Here is a 14,090-nt window from a genome sequence, read left to right as displayed (position 1 = left end):
ACAGTTAATTAATTGAAATTTCTATCAATTAACATTTATTAACCTATGACACACCTGTTTCTTTATAGTTAGCAACCATTTAATTTCAATTCAACAAGTTATAGACTGGGAAAATAAGCCAATTCTTTCACCACTACTAACTTCTAATTTACTTGGCTGATGCTTTTATCCAAAGAGGGTTACATTTTCAGCAATGAGTTGATCTAGGTTAAGGTATTTTGGAAGAGCAGCATCTGCCAACTAAACTTTGGCAATTAAAGATGGTTATGGGTCTTACGTGTTTCTCACCAATTAAAAGGGGAACTGCAATGCTATTTTTATATTTTGGAGGTAGAAAAAATCAGCATTGATAAGTGAATCTCCAACCACAATACAAATAAAATGTACACAGGAACTTGTAAAACTTCCAATTTACGTCATAAAATAGGCGCTTTCCAAATATGCGCAGTGCCATATTCTGCTATTCAGAATGAGGCAACAAAACCTGTCTCGACTCTGCATGCAAATCACATTGGAACATTTCTGAAGTGAAATGTCTGCTGCACAACCTGTACTGATTCACTCATACATCGCATTACATTAGTTACAGTGACTAGTGAGCAGGAAGGACAGCATCACGTTGTAATGTGTGCAAACTTTGCCGTTACCAGGGATTTGCGACAACATGGCATCGTACAGTACTTTCACAAAGTTCACAATTTTGTGCTTAATTTGAAATGTGTTGTTTATTTATTGTTACTGAGATTTAAGAACCAGTGTGAGAAGTTTGGACCGCAGTTCCCCTTTAATAGCAAATCTGTGTCTGGAGCTGCGATACAAAAAGGGGGGCAGAATTCCACAAGAATAACAACAGATGATAAAGATACCAAACGTTTCTCAGGCTCTCTGCAATAGCAGAGGCCATCGCTGTATTAAAACAGGCAAGATCTTTGCAAGTTATAACTGACAATTAAAAAAGCACCCCTATAGTGGAGAACAGCTCTGTTGTGATGGTTTTGCCTGTGAAGTTTGTGGAGTCTGTGAGGGTTGAGCTATGTGTGGTCAGAATGTAATGAATAAAGCCTGAAGCAGCCACAGGTACAGCTTTCTTATGAGGACTGACATTGCACTTATGCACTGCATAAGAGGCGTGCATTCCTGTGCACCTGAACCTAAGGGGTGCGGGCTCAAACCCTGGCTGTGATTGACAGAAATTGCTTCCTTCCACAGCAGAACAGCACCACAGCGCACTGGCCGGCACTTGTTGAGAGAAAGAGTCGGCGCAGTGTGAGAGAGGATGTGCAGAATGTAGCCTCTGGGGATTTCCCTGCTCTGCTTCAGGCTGCTTCACTCTCTGGTGATCTTTTATCAGACACCGCTTTTTTTTCTGCGCCTAGTGGTATCTATAGGCCCTGGGCTGCGGATCGCACTGCAAACCTCTGTTGGGACCAGAGCTGATAATGCAGACGGTTCAAGAACAGGTGCACTAAAGACAGAACACGGTGCTAACTGCTGGCTACTGCATCTCAGTCTCCTCTAAGGAGGCATGATATCAAAAAGGTGGTGGCAGGGTTACAGTAAACATAAGCCATTTTTAAGACCAATGAGCTTGAGTGAAAATAAAAAAAAAGTGCAATATCTGTGCATGGGTTGGACATTTGTATAACTTCTGACGTAGGCCCCTCTGTGCTGTCTTACTGCGAGATGCTTTGTGGCGATATTGACCATGAGATAAGACCCCTTTTGAACACAAATATGCTGATCAATGAACAATAAATTGTGTTGACCGATTCATGTTCCAGAGGTTAAAATTGCCCTGGAGACAGCTGGCAGCTCTGGTGTCTGGCAATAATGAGTCACTGCAACAGTAATTAAAATTAGTGTCAAACTCAGGTCAGGAGTGATGCTCTCTGCGAGGTGGAGACCGAGGGCTGCAATACCTTTCCAGGGAGCTCGGTCAATCTCCCCCACACAATCAAGTGAAAAGCAACTGCAGATCATAGGGTCGATATTCCCTCTTCAAAAAAAACATGCTCCCTGACCTCATTCCATCTCTGTTAGGAGCCTATGGTACTGTGAAGGTTGCCTGCACTGGCAGGCTGGAGGAACTGAACTTTGAAGAGAAGAATGAGAGGAGTCCTAAAACAAGTTCTCGGAGTCTCAAAGGCATTGGCAAGCTCAATCCAGCAGACTTCTTCCGAGTCATTGAAACACAATCCAGAGGACACAAGGGCAAAACTTCCACTATTTGGAAGTGCATGAAAACTGTTAACAGGAGGCACTTGTTTATACATAACAATGTTGTGTGTAAATACCCAGCAATGCTGTAGAGCCCAGTTTTGGCTTCTTTGAAGAAATGGCTGGATAAGATCTTCAGATTAATTAGTTACTAAGGAACAAGTAATAGGTTTATTCCATGCTAAAAAAAAAGGAAGAAAGAAAACACGTTTCGGCCGTGGAACCTTCTTCAGGTGTTCACACATGAAGAAGGCTCCATGGCCGAAACGTTGTGTTCTCTTTTTTCTTTTTTTCAGCATGGAATAAACCTATTACTTGTCCCTTTGCAGCCTACGCATGCTGATGCAGCTACCCACCTTAATTAGTTACTACTTACTACATGGGCTAGAAGAATCAAATGGCCTCTTCTGATTTGCAGCCATTCTTATTGTGTTCTAATAGTGTGATCAGATCAGGCAGAGCACGAGTGCCTGCATTTAGCACAACTACAGACTTTGCACTGAAGCTGAGAAGTGGTATGAAGATCAGTGCTCTGCAGTCTTACAGTGGATATAAAAGGTCTACACAGCCTTATTGAAATTGCAGGTTTTTGTGATGTAAAGCCAGAAATCAAGCTAAATTATGTCAGACATTTTTCCATCTTTAATGTGACCTTGCAACCAACATAATTCAAGAGAAAAACAAATAGATAATTATTAGGAAAAATAATTTAAATTAAAAAACCTACAATACCCTGGTTGCATAAGTGTGAACACCCCCGCAACTAATAATTTGTGGAAGCACCTTTTGCATTTATTACAGCAGTAAGTCTTTGTGAATAACTCTCTATCAACTTTGCACACCTGGACGTTGCAATTTTATCCCACTCTTCCTTGCAAAAAAGTTCAAGCTCCTTCATATTGCCAGGGGATCTCCTGTGCACAGCCCTCTTTAGGTCATTCCACAGGTTTTCTATGGGATTGAGGTCTGGGCTCTGACTGGGCCATTCCAAGACTTAGATCTTCCTTTTCTGAAGCCATTCCTTGGTTGACTTGGATGTGTGCTTCGGGTCGTTATCATGTAAGAAGGTGAAATTCCTCTTCATCTTCAGCTTTCTGAGGCCAGCAGGTTAAGTGCCAAAATATTTTGATATTTGGAGTTAAACATTATCCCATCTATCTTGACTAGAGTCCCAGCTGAAGAGAAGCAGCCCCAAAGCATGATGCTGACACCACCATGCTTCACAGTAGGTATGGTGTTCTTTGGATGATGAGCTGTGTTGTCTTTGCACCAAACATATCTTTTAGAATTAAGGCCAAAAAGTTCACCCTTTGTCTCATCAGACCATAAGACATTTTCCAACATGTTTTAGGGTGATCGAATGTATTTTTTTGCTAAATTTAGGTGGGTTTGGGTGTTCTTTTTTGTGAGAAATGGCTGCCGTCTTGCCACCCTACCCCATAGCCCAGACATGTGCAGAATACGGGAGATTGCGGTCACATGCAGGGAGTGACCAGTACCTGCCAGAAATTCCTGCATCTCCTTTAATGTTGCTGTAGGCCTCTTGGTAGCCGCCCTGATAAGTTTTCTCCTTGTCCTGTCATCAGCTTTGGAGGGTTGTCCTGATCTTGTCAATATCCCTGTGGTGCCACATTTTCTCCACTTATTGATGACAGTCTTCACAGTGCTCCATGGTACATCCAATGCCTTTGATATTCGTTTATACCCCTCTCCTGATCAGTACCTTTCAACAAGATCCCGTAGCTGTTTTGTCAGCTCCTTGCGGAATATGGCTATCCTAGTAGGATGCAACGTTTCAAGGAAATCCTACAGAAACAGCTGATTTTTATTTGGGGTTAATCAGAAACACTTTCATTGATGACAGGTATATGCTGCTTACCTTTGGATATAAATTTTGAATGTGATTGGTTAACTCTGAACACAGCCACAGTCCCCTTTATAAAAGGGTGCAAAGGAACAAGTAATAGGTTTATTCCATGCTGAAAAAAAGAGAAGAAAGAGAACACAACGTTTCGGCCGTGGAGCCTTCTTCAGGTGTCACCTGAGATGACACCTGAAGAAGGCTCCACGGCCGAAACGTTGTGTTCTCTTTCTTCTCTTTTTTTCAGCATGGAATAAACCTATTACTTGTTCCTTTGCAGCCTACGCATGCTGACGCAGCTACCCACCTGAACGTATAAAAAGGTGTGCACACTTATGCAATCAGGGCGTTGTAGGTTTTCAGTTCTTTTTCCTAATAATTATCTATTTGTTTTTCTCTTGAATTTTGTTGGTTGCAAGGTCACATTAAAGATGGAAAAATGTCTGACATTATTTATCTTGATTTCTGGCTTTACATCACAAAAACCTGCAATTTCAATAAGGCCGTGTAGACTTTTTATATCCACTGTATGTCAGTACGTCTTTACACTGTCTCTCGGTTTGTCTGTCAAGAGCAATTCTACTGTATGATGTTAGACTTTTACTAAGTGCATCGGCCCAACACAGTACAAAAGTTGTGCTGGTGGTAATTAAAGTTTTATCCACATTGCAATGCAAGAGTTAGTACTAAACTTCTGATATTCTAGGTGGAACGTGAGAATTGCTGACTGTTTTAGGAGGAGTGCTTTGAATGAACAGACCATTTAGCAGGAGATTATAAGCCACCACCCAAACCCGCATCCAATTTGCTAAAAATTAATAATACGAAACGGTTTGGCTGTAGGGCTGGAATTCCTTCCATTGTGCTGCAAACAGCTATTCGGTTTTACCTATAATCTCTTGGCCCTACGTGTTTGTTTAAAATGGCTGAAAAGTGACTTCACTGTGGCCAGGACACCCTTGTAAAAGAGACTTAATTACAAGACCGTCCTCTCTCTCCTGTCTGGGTGAGCGGACTAGAGGCGCCAGACGCCCTGGGGGTTTGGGTGGAGTGTGGGAAGGGCATAGCCCTCGTCGGGTCGCGGGAGGGAGGGGGAACTGACCGGCGGGGCTCCAGCGTCTGCACGTCGATGATCTTCTCGAAGGACATGACGAACGTCTCCAGCCACTGCTGCAGGTAGCCCACATCTTTCTGGGGGGAGAGACAGGGTGGGGGGGGTTAGGCACCACGCACACTGCACACAAAGAGCAGGTAACTATAGAAACAAATACCAACAGATGTGCGTCCTTGGTGTGAGAACTTAAGAACTCTCCAAAAGAGGCGGAACAGCCACAGTTTCTACGGTACATACCCACTAAGTCCATTTTGTGAGCAAATGTACCCAATTTTGCTGTTCAAATAAATTTGAACTAGATTATGGAGATTTAGGTTTTAAAGCTTCTCTACACTGAGATGGACTGGGTTGTGCTGGTGTTAACTCTGGTACCTGATCATTTATTGAAAATCTACTATACACCTAGTACACCTCTTAAATCTGCTTTAACTGTGCTTCAGAAAAATCAAAAACAATCTTCTTCAGCATAAGAGAGCCAACTAGGAGAAAAAACAACTGAAAATCTATGAAAGAAGGGATGATTGCTCTGTTAACCTGTGCCGATGTTTGCTGGACTGTTTCAGCAGCAGGGAAAGACCTCTGTCAGGATCTGAAAAAACTAGGAGCTGTCTAAAACACAGTGCCTAGTCCGATCTGGGAAGCACAGTCAGGTCATTTTCCAAAGAGTTCAATTATTTACTTGAGTGCTTCTGTGGACCAAAATCTAGCAGGTGTCTGGGTCCGCAGGAGGAGGATTGGGAAACCTTCATCTAGAGCACAGATCTCTGCAGCATTAAGACGAGTAGCCATGGCAATAGATTATTCAACTACAACAAAACGCTACACACAAAACAGCAGAGAGTTAGATAAACACTAACACGTCAGGCTTAGCCTTTTGCACTGCCCTGTTCTATTCGGTGTGGCGCCTCTCATTTTAGTGTGGCAGGGCCGTGAAATAAACAAGTGGCTCATTCTGACAATCAGGTGGAGGAACTACAGCACAACTGGTACATGATAAATGAAGGCCACTTCGAGCACTGTTTTCTTCAGCTCCTAGTGCAGGCACATTGTAGCATAGACATGACACTTCACAGCTTCCTCACCAAACCCTGGGACAATGATAAGAGCCACAGCTCTGGCAGCAGCCCAAGTTCCTCATATTCACATTATGACTCAGAACAATACCGTAGTGAACCAATATTTTGTTAGGCAAGAAAGGAAGCTGTAAAAAATAATAACAACGACCTACTGCTCTAAAAAACACATGCTCCTGGAGATATAGGCCTATGGCCTCATCCGTAAATAGCTTAAGTGGATAAAATAATTTGTCTACTTTTCTCTATTTGCTTGCTGGAATAGGCTCCAGCTCTCCCGCAACTCTGTATTGAATAAAGCGGTAAGAAAGTAGATGGATGTTCTCCGTGTGTGTTTTACAAAACATCACTGAACTACAGTGTTCTATTCTGGAGCAGTCGGAGCAGTTTCAAGAGAGAGATGTTCTACCGTGAAATGTTGAGTATACTGTGCTGAACGAGACCCCAGCGATTCATCTGAAATAAATTAACAGCTCGTAGTGGAGACAGGGAAAGACTTAACAACAGATTTTCTCTTTTAAATGAAAACGCGGCTTTATAAATTCAGCTTTATGCCAACAACAGCTTTAAGCTTTCCATGTCTAAAAGTGAAGCAGGTCTGATGTTTAGAGCTGCCATAGGGGATTGCTGGGACTGAGTTTGATAATGTCTGTCAGCCCAAACACAAACCCTCCTCCCAACAAAGGCCTGATGTGTGGCAGCTGCTGAAGACCCTGAGGGCTGGTCCATACAAGATGTCAGCCAGGCTCTAGTCTAGCTCTGCTGTACACACCAAGAGGGGGAAAAAGTTACCAGCCAGGGAGGAATAAATCCTTCTCAAGTGAAAGCAGAACAACACAGGCCTCTGTCTGTGCCTTCATGTAGCTTCTATCAATCAACACAATCTGCAGTTAATTCCCAGGCAAACCTTTGGATGCAATGCAATACTATCCAGAGACAAAGTATAAAGAGCGTTCCTTTAGAGTATAATGCTCTAGACCTTTACTATACACTAGGCTTTGTGTTAGTATTGTTAATAAATAATAGCCTTATAACACAAATTCAATTAGTTGAAGTGTGTGGGCAGAACACATGCTGAACACTTCCTATGAAGTGAACACTATTCTTGAACACTATTTTTGAACAGAGAAGGTCTCTAGCGGACCGGATACAAGTGTTGAAAATGCACACAGGCATCAGCAAAGTCAACCTTGGACACTTCTCCACAGTGAACAGTGAAACACAAATGCAAACTACGCAGAAGTGCACTTAAAACCAAGCAGGAGGCACTTTACCCAAGGATTGTGGGAGTATGGATCATGGGTACCCAGACATGTTGCTGAAGCTGATATCCTGGACTCTTTCAAGAAACAACTGGATGAGATGCTTGCATCAACTAACTGCTAACTACCAAATGGATAGGTTAGGTGAGAAGGGCTCCACTTGTCTGTTAGGTTTAAGCAAGGTGTTTCATACACAGTGGATCCATGAAACCAATGTCTAGTTATTGGTGCTTTTGTAGAGTAAGATGATACAATCATGGCTCCTCACTTCCCAGCATTCTCAATAGCACTCATGTCTCCTGTGACAGGAGGCTGCTCTTTCAGAGTGGTAAGTTGTCTGCTGTGTGGGTGGTAGCTGTCCGACACTCATAAGAGACACCAAATCAAATTGTGGGTCAGACTGCACATACTACATGCCTTGAACTTTGCCCCGTGCAATATGAAGCGTGCAAATTACCTTCAGGTGTAAAAGTGATCAAATGTGATGTCCTACTGACAGAACCAACATATCTAGACCCTGATATGTCTCTACGCACAGAACAACCTCCTATTCCTTCTCTCTGCTCCACACACTGAAAGTCGCTTCACTACTGGATTTTGCTCCCTTTCTAATGAATAATAAGCAGTTTTGATGCCTGGTCTTGTCCAGTGTCCAAAGCTTCATGATTGTATCCTGTCAAACTAGATACCCTGTACTACAATTTAGGTCATCCCAGGACAACTCTGCCTGCTCCAAACACAGTGCCATCTCAGAATGAATGGAAGTCATTATCATCAAGAACTTCTTATTTTCAGTAAAAATAAAATTCAAATTGCTGTTTGCTGGGACCCACTAGGCTCACCGATATGCAAACTGGTATATTTCAGCCTTTGTTTGAAGCGACAAAGAAAGTTTGGGTGACTTTCTGTTAAAAACGAACTGGCCATTTAAATTCAATGAGCTGTTTCTGCTTGACATTCAGAGTGAGCGATCTGTAATCTGGAATTCAGAGAAACAGCAGCTTTGAAAAGAGAGCTGGATCCACTCTTAGGAGGGGATCGGAAGATCTTGACAACGCAGTTTCGTTCACCATTCATTGATTCCATGAAACACAAAAACAAGATCACAAACTCTGGTTTCTGCAGAACTCTCATACCCAGAACGTTCTGAAATTCAACTTGAGAAAAAAAAATGTCACTCAGCTGTTCGGCGGCTAGAAGCCACTGTTCTCAATTGCGATTGTCAAGCACTGGGATCTTAACCTACTTTCTCACTGCTTTAGTCATACGAGGGTATCTTGTGATCTGTGTGATGTAATCTAGACATTGGATGCTAAGATCTGTTGGGAGCTATTATCTGTGAGAGAGTACATATACAATACATATAAGACGCATCCAAACATACAAAAGCCTACCACTAATACAGGTGAGGAGACGTCGCCCTGTCACCATCATTAAAGTTTCACTGCATAGAACATCTCATGTTTCACGTTTCAACAACCTGCCACAGCGATCAGCGCTGACAACTATATAAACGTCATTCTTTTCAGTCCATCTAACTGGGTCATCAGGGCTCGCAGACGCAGGTTAACTGTTGAGGAAGCGGAGGCTTTCAAGAGACGCTTTAAAAGGGCCTTGAATTGATCAATGTTTGAGCAATGAAATCAGCCAGACTAGGCCAAATGCACCTCCTGCTGCTTGTAACTTGTCTTACATCATTACATGCCAGGGTGACCTCTACTCGAACCAATGAGCGATCCTCACGCCAGGAAGAAATGAGAAGTGGTGCTACAAAAGGAAGCACATCAGATTCATGCACCAAATTCAACACAAAGAGGTACTGAAAGACTAAACTCCATTCCTTCACTCAAACCAGGAATTCATAGAGATACTGAGTTTGAAGACTAGCTTTTAGATCAGACTTGAGACCCTAATGACCTGTCACACGTTCCTGAAGTGATGGCAAAAAAGTAATTCATCTGTTAATTTATTTAATAAGAGACGCTGCAGATTTAACCATTGATGAGAGAAACAGAATGATGTTTTTTGGACTCCAAAGATAAATCTGTGAGAGGAAACAGATTTTACTTCTACAGTATGTAGAAGAAGTGAAGAGAAAAATTCCATGTATGTCCAGAGATTGGGTCCACAACCCAGACAGCCGTCTCTGAGGATGAGTGCTCCCACACAGATTACAACACCAAACAGAATGCCCAACAACGGTGGAGCCTCTCAATGCGAAGTTATGGTCTTTCGCACAAACAAGCCAGGTACAGTAAGTCTACCTACAGGATGAATCCATCGAATCGACACAGAATTGAAAACAACAGATACCTTCCGAGGCAGCTATAAAGTCAAACTCGGTCTGTGCGTGTTTGCAGGTCTGCATTAATTTAAGATCATTAATCTTGGTACAAAGCCTGCAGGATCCTTTGACCTGTGAGCTATTGTGTATCCGTCCTATAATGCACAAGCTGTTTGTCTGAGTGGTTCAGCATGTTCCTGTCTCTCTCTCTGCATTTCTGCTGCACATACACAGACAAGGATTTCTCAGCTTCTTATCAGCTGGTCCACGTCCGCATGTTCAAGCAGCTCCCCGAGTTCTGCACCTGTGAGCGTGCGAGGCCGAGTCTGGCGGCTCTGAGCGAGTTACCTGCAGCTGTGCGACGCCGGGCCAGTCCATGTCTTGGTGCTGGGGTGCAGCAGTCCCCGATCTCTGGGACAGTGTGTTGCGAGCGGCCACTTCCACAACACAGCGCGCCCCTGGAGCAGCGCCGTCTGACTGCGCTGCTCTCTCTCTCTTTCTCTACCAGGAAATGCCAAGTCACTTTAACCGAAACACACTTCCTCCACCTCGCAACAAAAACGCTTCAAACCCCTTCCTCTTTTCTCACTGTGCGTCTCTGTGTATGCGCGCGTGTCTGTGCGTATCGGCCTCTCTCTCTCTCTCTCTTTCTTACTGGGCTGCAGGGGTATGAGCCACTTTCTGTGGTACAGAGCGTATGCGAGACATCACACGTTCGGAGGGCAAAGCAGGCCGGATCCCACTGTGCTGTGGAGAGCCCCAACGTTGTACTGCTATCCTGAACTCAACTACTCACTATGCGAAAGTCCAGGATCAGCTGGTGTTCGTATTCACATACAGCCTCTGCTTTGCTAAAATAAGATTGTTTGAGATTGAAAGTTGGTTCCTAGGTATCCCCATGGTTGTTGGGAGTAAACAATTACCTAAAGATAAAGATGAGTTTTCAGATATAACTTAAGGGGGAAAAAGAGATTGTTTCGGACAACATCTAAAAGGTAGGAGAGAACACCGCTCTCGGAAATTATGAATCAGTCCACCTTCTTTGGATCGGGAATGAATATCAGCACAGGAGTATGACAAACTACCCTCACCAGCTCGACTGGTGACAATCAGCCCCACTGAGAAAACAAATTGGCACATGCCCACTTGGTGGAGATCACAGACCATTTACCAAAGCCCGGTGATATTTTCATATGCCAGTGTGGCTGGGGTTAACTGGGCCTGAAAAACAGCCGAGACACACTCAGCACTGTGCTCCTAGTTAATGCAACAGGTTAAAAGCTGGAAAAGCTACTGTAGGCCCTGGAAAACTGTGCATATTGTAATTTTTTATATTTACCAAAGAATACATGAGAAACCCGTGGCTCTATGACTCCCCCAATCAGGAGTGGTGATCTATGAAGGAGCACATTTACAATATAAATATAGAAGTTAATTGTTTACAGTGTCTGCAGGTCCTGGTATGGCTCACTGCCTGCTTGTGAAGCAGTCGTTGTGTGCAACTTGTTTAGAAAGCTTTGCAGTTCTTGTGCTGATTGTCAGGCCATTAAGCCAACTACAAATGAAAGAAAACGGTCTTTAAAAAGGATTTGGGCATCTAAAGTACATAACATTTTTGTTGTCAGTGCTTATGCAGGATGTAGATTTATTTCCATGGTACCAGATTGGCTAGATGCTGTTTTCAAAGACAGCTTGGCCCAGTAGAAGTGAAAGGAGTGTCATTAGACACTGAACTCTATCCAGTTACATTGACTTCAGCACTGACAAACAAGCCTCGTCTTCCTTTCTCTGAGCACACAAACTCAGCATGGAGTGAAGATAGACTCACCACAAACAGATTGGGCACCTTTAAATGAAAATGATAATGCCATTTGTAGGAGTACAATTTATAGAAATGTCATTTATTACAACACACTGTATGTCAGAAGACTATCTTTGCGGGGATATTTTTTTCACATTTTTTCCGTAGAAATCACTGGGAAGTAAACGTACCCAGGCTAGACAGCATCATGATGCTTCTACAGGCTGCTCCTTAACAAAGCAGATTCATACGGTACACACTTCATATACATTCCACATACTGTAGAACAATGACATTATGACAATGATAACAGTTTCACTCTACCTGATACCTGACCTGTGGTCAGCTATGAGAAGGACACTACTGTCAATATTTATTTAGTGTTGGGTTTGAGGTGTTTTGGGAAGGTTGGTTGGGTTGGATTTGGGGTTCCCACGCAGGGACATGTTGTACTGACAGGCTGGACACCTCCATTTGGGGAATATGTAGATCAAGGGTGTCCAATCTTGGTCCTGGAAGGCCAGAGTGTCTGTGGGTTTTCTAGGTCTCCTTAAAGACATAGCATCCCTCCAGGAGCAGGATTAGACACCCCTGATCTTCCTGATATTCCCCAAATGGAGGTGTCGAATCTGTCAGTACAACATGCCCCTGAGTAGGAACCCCAAATCCACTGCTCTAGATAATCTGTTAATTTCTTTGGATCAGGCTCCCAATTCACCCGCTCACTGTGTCCCTCTAACTCCTCCTCTTCCTCGGTTCTTTCTCTTTTTGGCCAGCAAACCTCTATAGCACATACGTGTTAACTGGCAGCAACTCTGGCGTTTGAGCGTTTCAGATTGGCCTTCGGCTATGTTCTATTTCGTATCTGAATGTTGTGTCTAAGTGCTGTTTTACTTACAACAGTTCAAACACCTTCACAGCTAGGTGAAATCACTGGAAGTGCTATCTATCAGGATCCATCACATGATAATAGTCCCATTCTGAGTTTTCAATATGTTTGTGTTAGAAGTCTTTATGGAATCAATAACATTTGAAGCCAGATATAGCTCAGCGTCTATTACTGTAACTTACAGAAGATAACGATAAGAGAGATTAAAGAGTTTTAACCTGAGACATTTCTTCTATATTGAAACCCAGGTAGATGGAAAATCTCTTCCACAAATCTGGAACCTACTGTTCTCAATAATAAGTTGGATATTGCTGTACTGATTTTATCTTGACGATGTGTCTGAGTTAGTCAGGGTCAGCTTTGTTTTGTTAATGCTCAAGTGCATTCAGATCGAGAGAATTTTCAGGAACACTTTTTATATTGAAATTGTGAACAGACAGCTTCCAATCAGCATACGCATGTCTAAGGAGGCTATGTAATTATTTCCAACAGAGAGAGGAAGGTGGCTGTTTCTGCTGCGTTAACGATCTGAATCGTTCCGCTCAGAGCAAATATGAACTCGCGCCTGTTTGCTCTGAACTGTACAGATGTGCTGTTACTACACAGAGAGAGACGCAGAGATACAGATGAACTGTTACAACATTTTCCTGTTATTTTGCACTGGTTGCATGTCTTTATGATCTATGAGTTACACATCATTGTACCTTGTGGTTTCAGCTCTGCAATTAGGCCAACAGAATGTTTCAATACAAACATCCCAAGATTGTGCTCCTCACACTGAGAATCAGGAAGAGTGCAAGAGAAGCAACTGGGTCAGGATAACCAGAATGCCAGAATAACATGAGTACCTCAAACTAGATGATAGTGGAATTGGTCAAAATGCATTGGTCAAATATTTACATGCCTACTCTTGGTGTACATCAGGTTTCTGTAGGTTCATCAGTAGTACCAAAGGCCAAGACACCAGCTACTGCTGTGTTAATCCAGAAACAGTAGTACATGCCCTGGTGTGGTCACTCTATCAAGGCTTTTTATTTTAACGTTTTTTAAAAAGTTCTCTGTATCTCTCTTTTCTTCCTTAGACTAAACATCTTCAGATCCTTTAACTTCTGTATGAGAAAAGCTTTCTTCATGGAAAGAACATTCTATCACAAAGGGTAAGATATATTTCCACCTCAGAAAACCCTGCCTGAACAAAACTCCCTGTCGCCCAACTCATTTTGCATTCAGTTGATAAAGTAGATGCATGTTTCTCCAGGAGGAATCTCTAAATGCAGCTACAGTATCTGACTGGTGATGAAAGCCATTCCATGATCTGGTAACGGAGAGAATCAGAGAATACTGTGACTCATACAGACAATGACAAGACTTGAGTTTAAAACTGATAAAGAGGAATGAGAAATTTGCACTTTGCATCACACAGTTCACAGCAACAGCCAGAACTATATCACATACATTTCAACAAGGCAATATTTCTGCTAATGTCTCTGTAATATGAACTGCAGCTTTCTGTTGTAGATAACAATAACTTAAACATTCCACATGCATTACAGTTATATATTACTTGGGTTCATGAAACTGCAGTTTTT

General features: G+C 42.7%; 1 protein-coding gene across 3 annotated transcripts in view; it reads right to left on the bottom strand.

The window, feature by feature from the left end:
- nbeal2 (neurobeachin-like 2) overlaps positions 1 to 14,090 on the bottom strand; it is a 95,861-nt gene that overhangs the window by 58,677 nt on the left and 23,094 nt on the right. For 2 of the 3 annotated variants that reach the window (XM_088601389.1, XM_088601391.1), the window contains exon 2: positions 5,181 to 5,269. In XM_088601389.1, the coding sequence (XP_088457515.1) occupies positions 5,181 to 5,269 (89 nt within the window). Of the gene's footprint in view, positions 1 to 5,180; positions 5,270 to 10,159; positions 10,316 to 14,090 lie in introns of those variants that run through there. The other variant, XM_088601390.1, reaches the window with a different exon arrangement.

The sequence above is a fragment of the Lepisosteus platostomus genome, chromosome 12, assembly GCF_059453375.1.
Source record: "Lepisosteus platostomus isolate fLepPlt1 chromosome 12, fLepPlt1.hap1, whole genome shotgun sequence".
Classification (NCBI taxonomy): Eukaryota; Metazoa; Chordata; class Actinopteri; order Semionotiformes; family Lepisosteidae; genus Lepisosteus; species Lepisosteus platostomus.
This window is presented reverse-complemented; position numbering and strand designations above follow the sequence as displayed.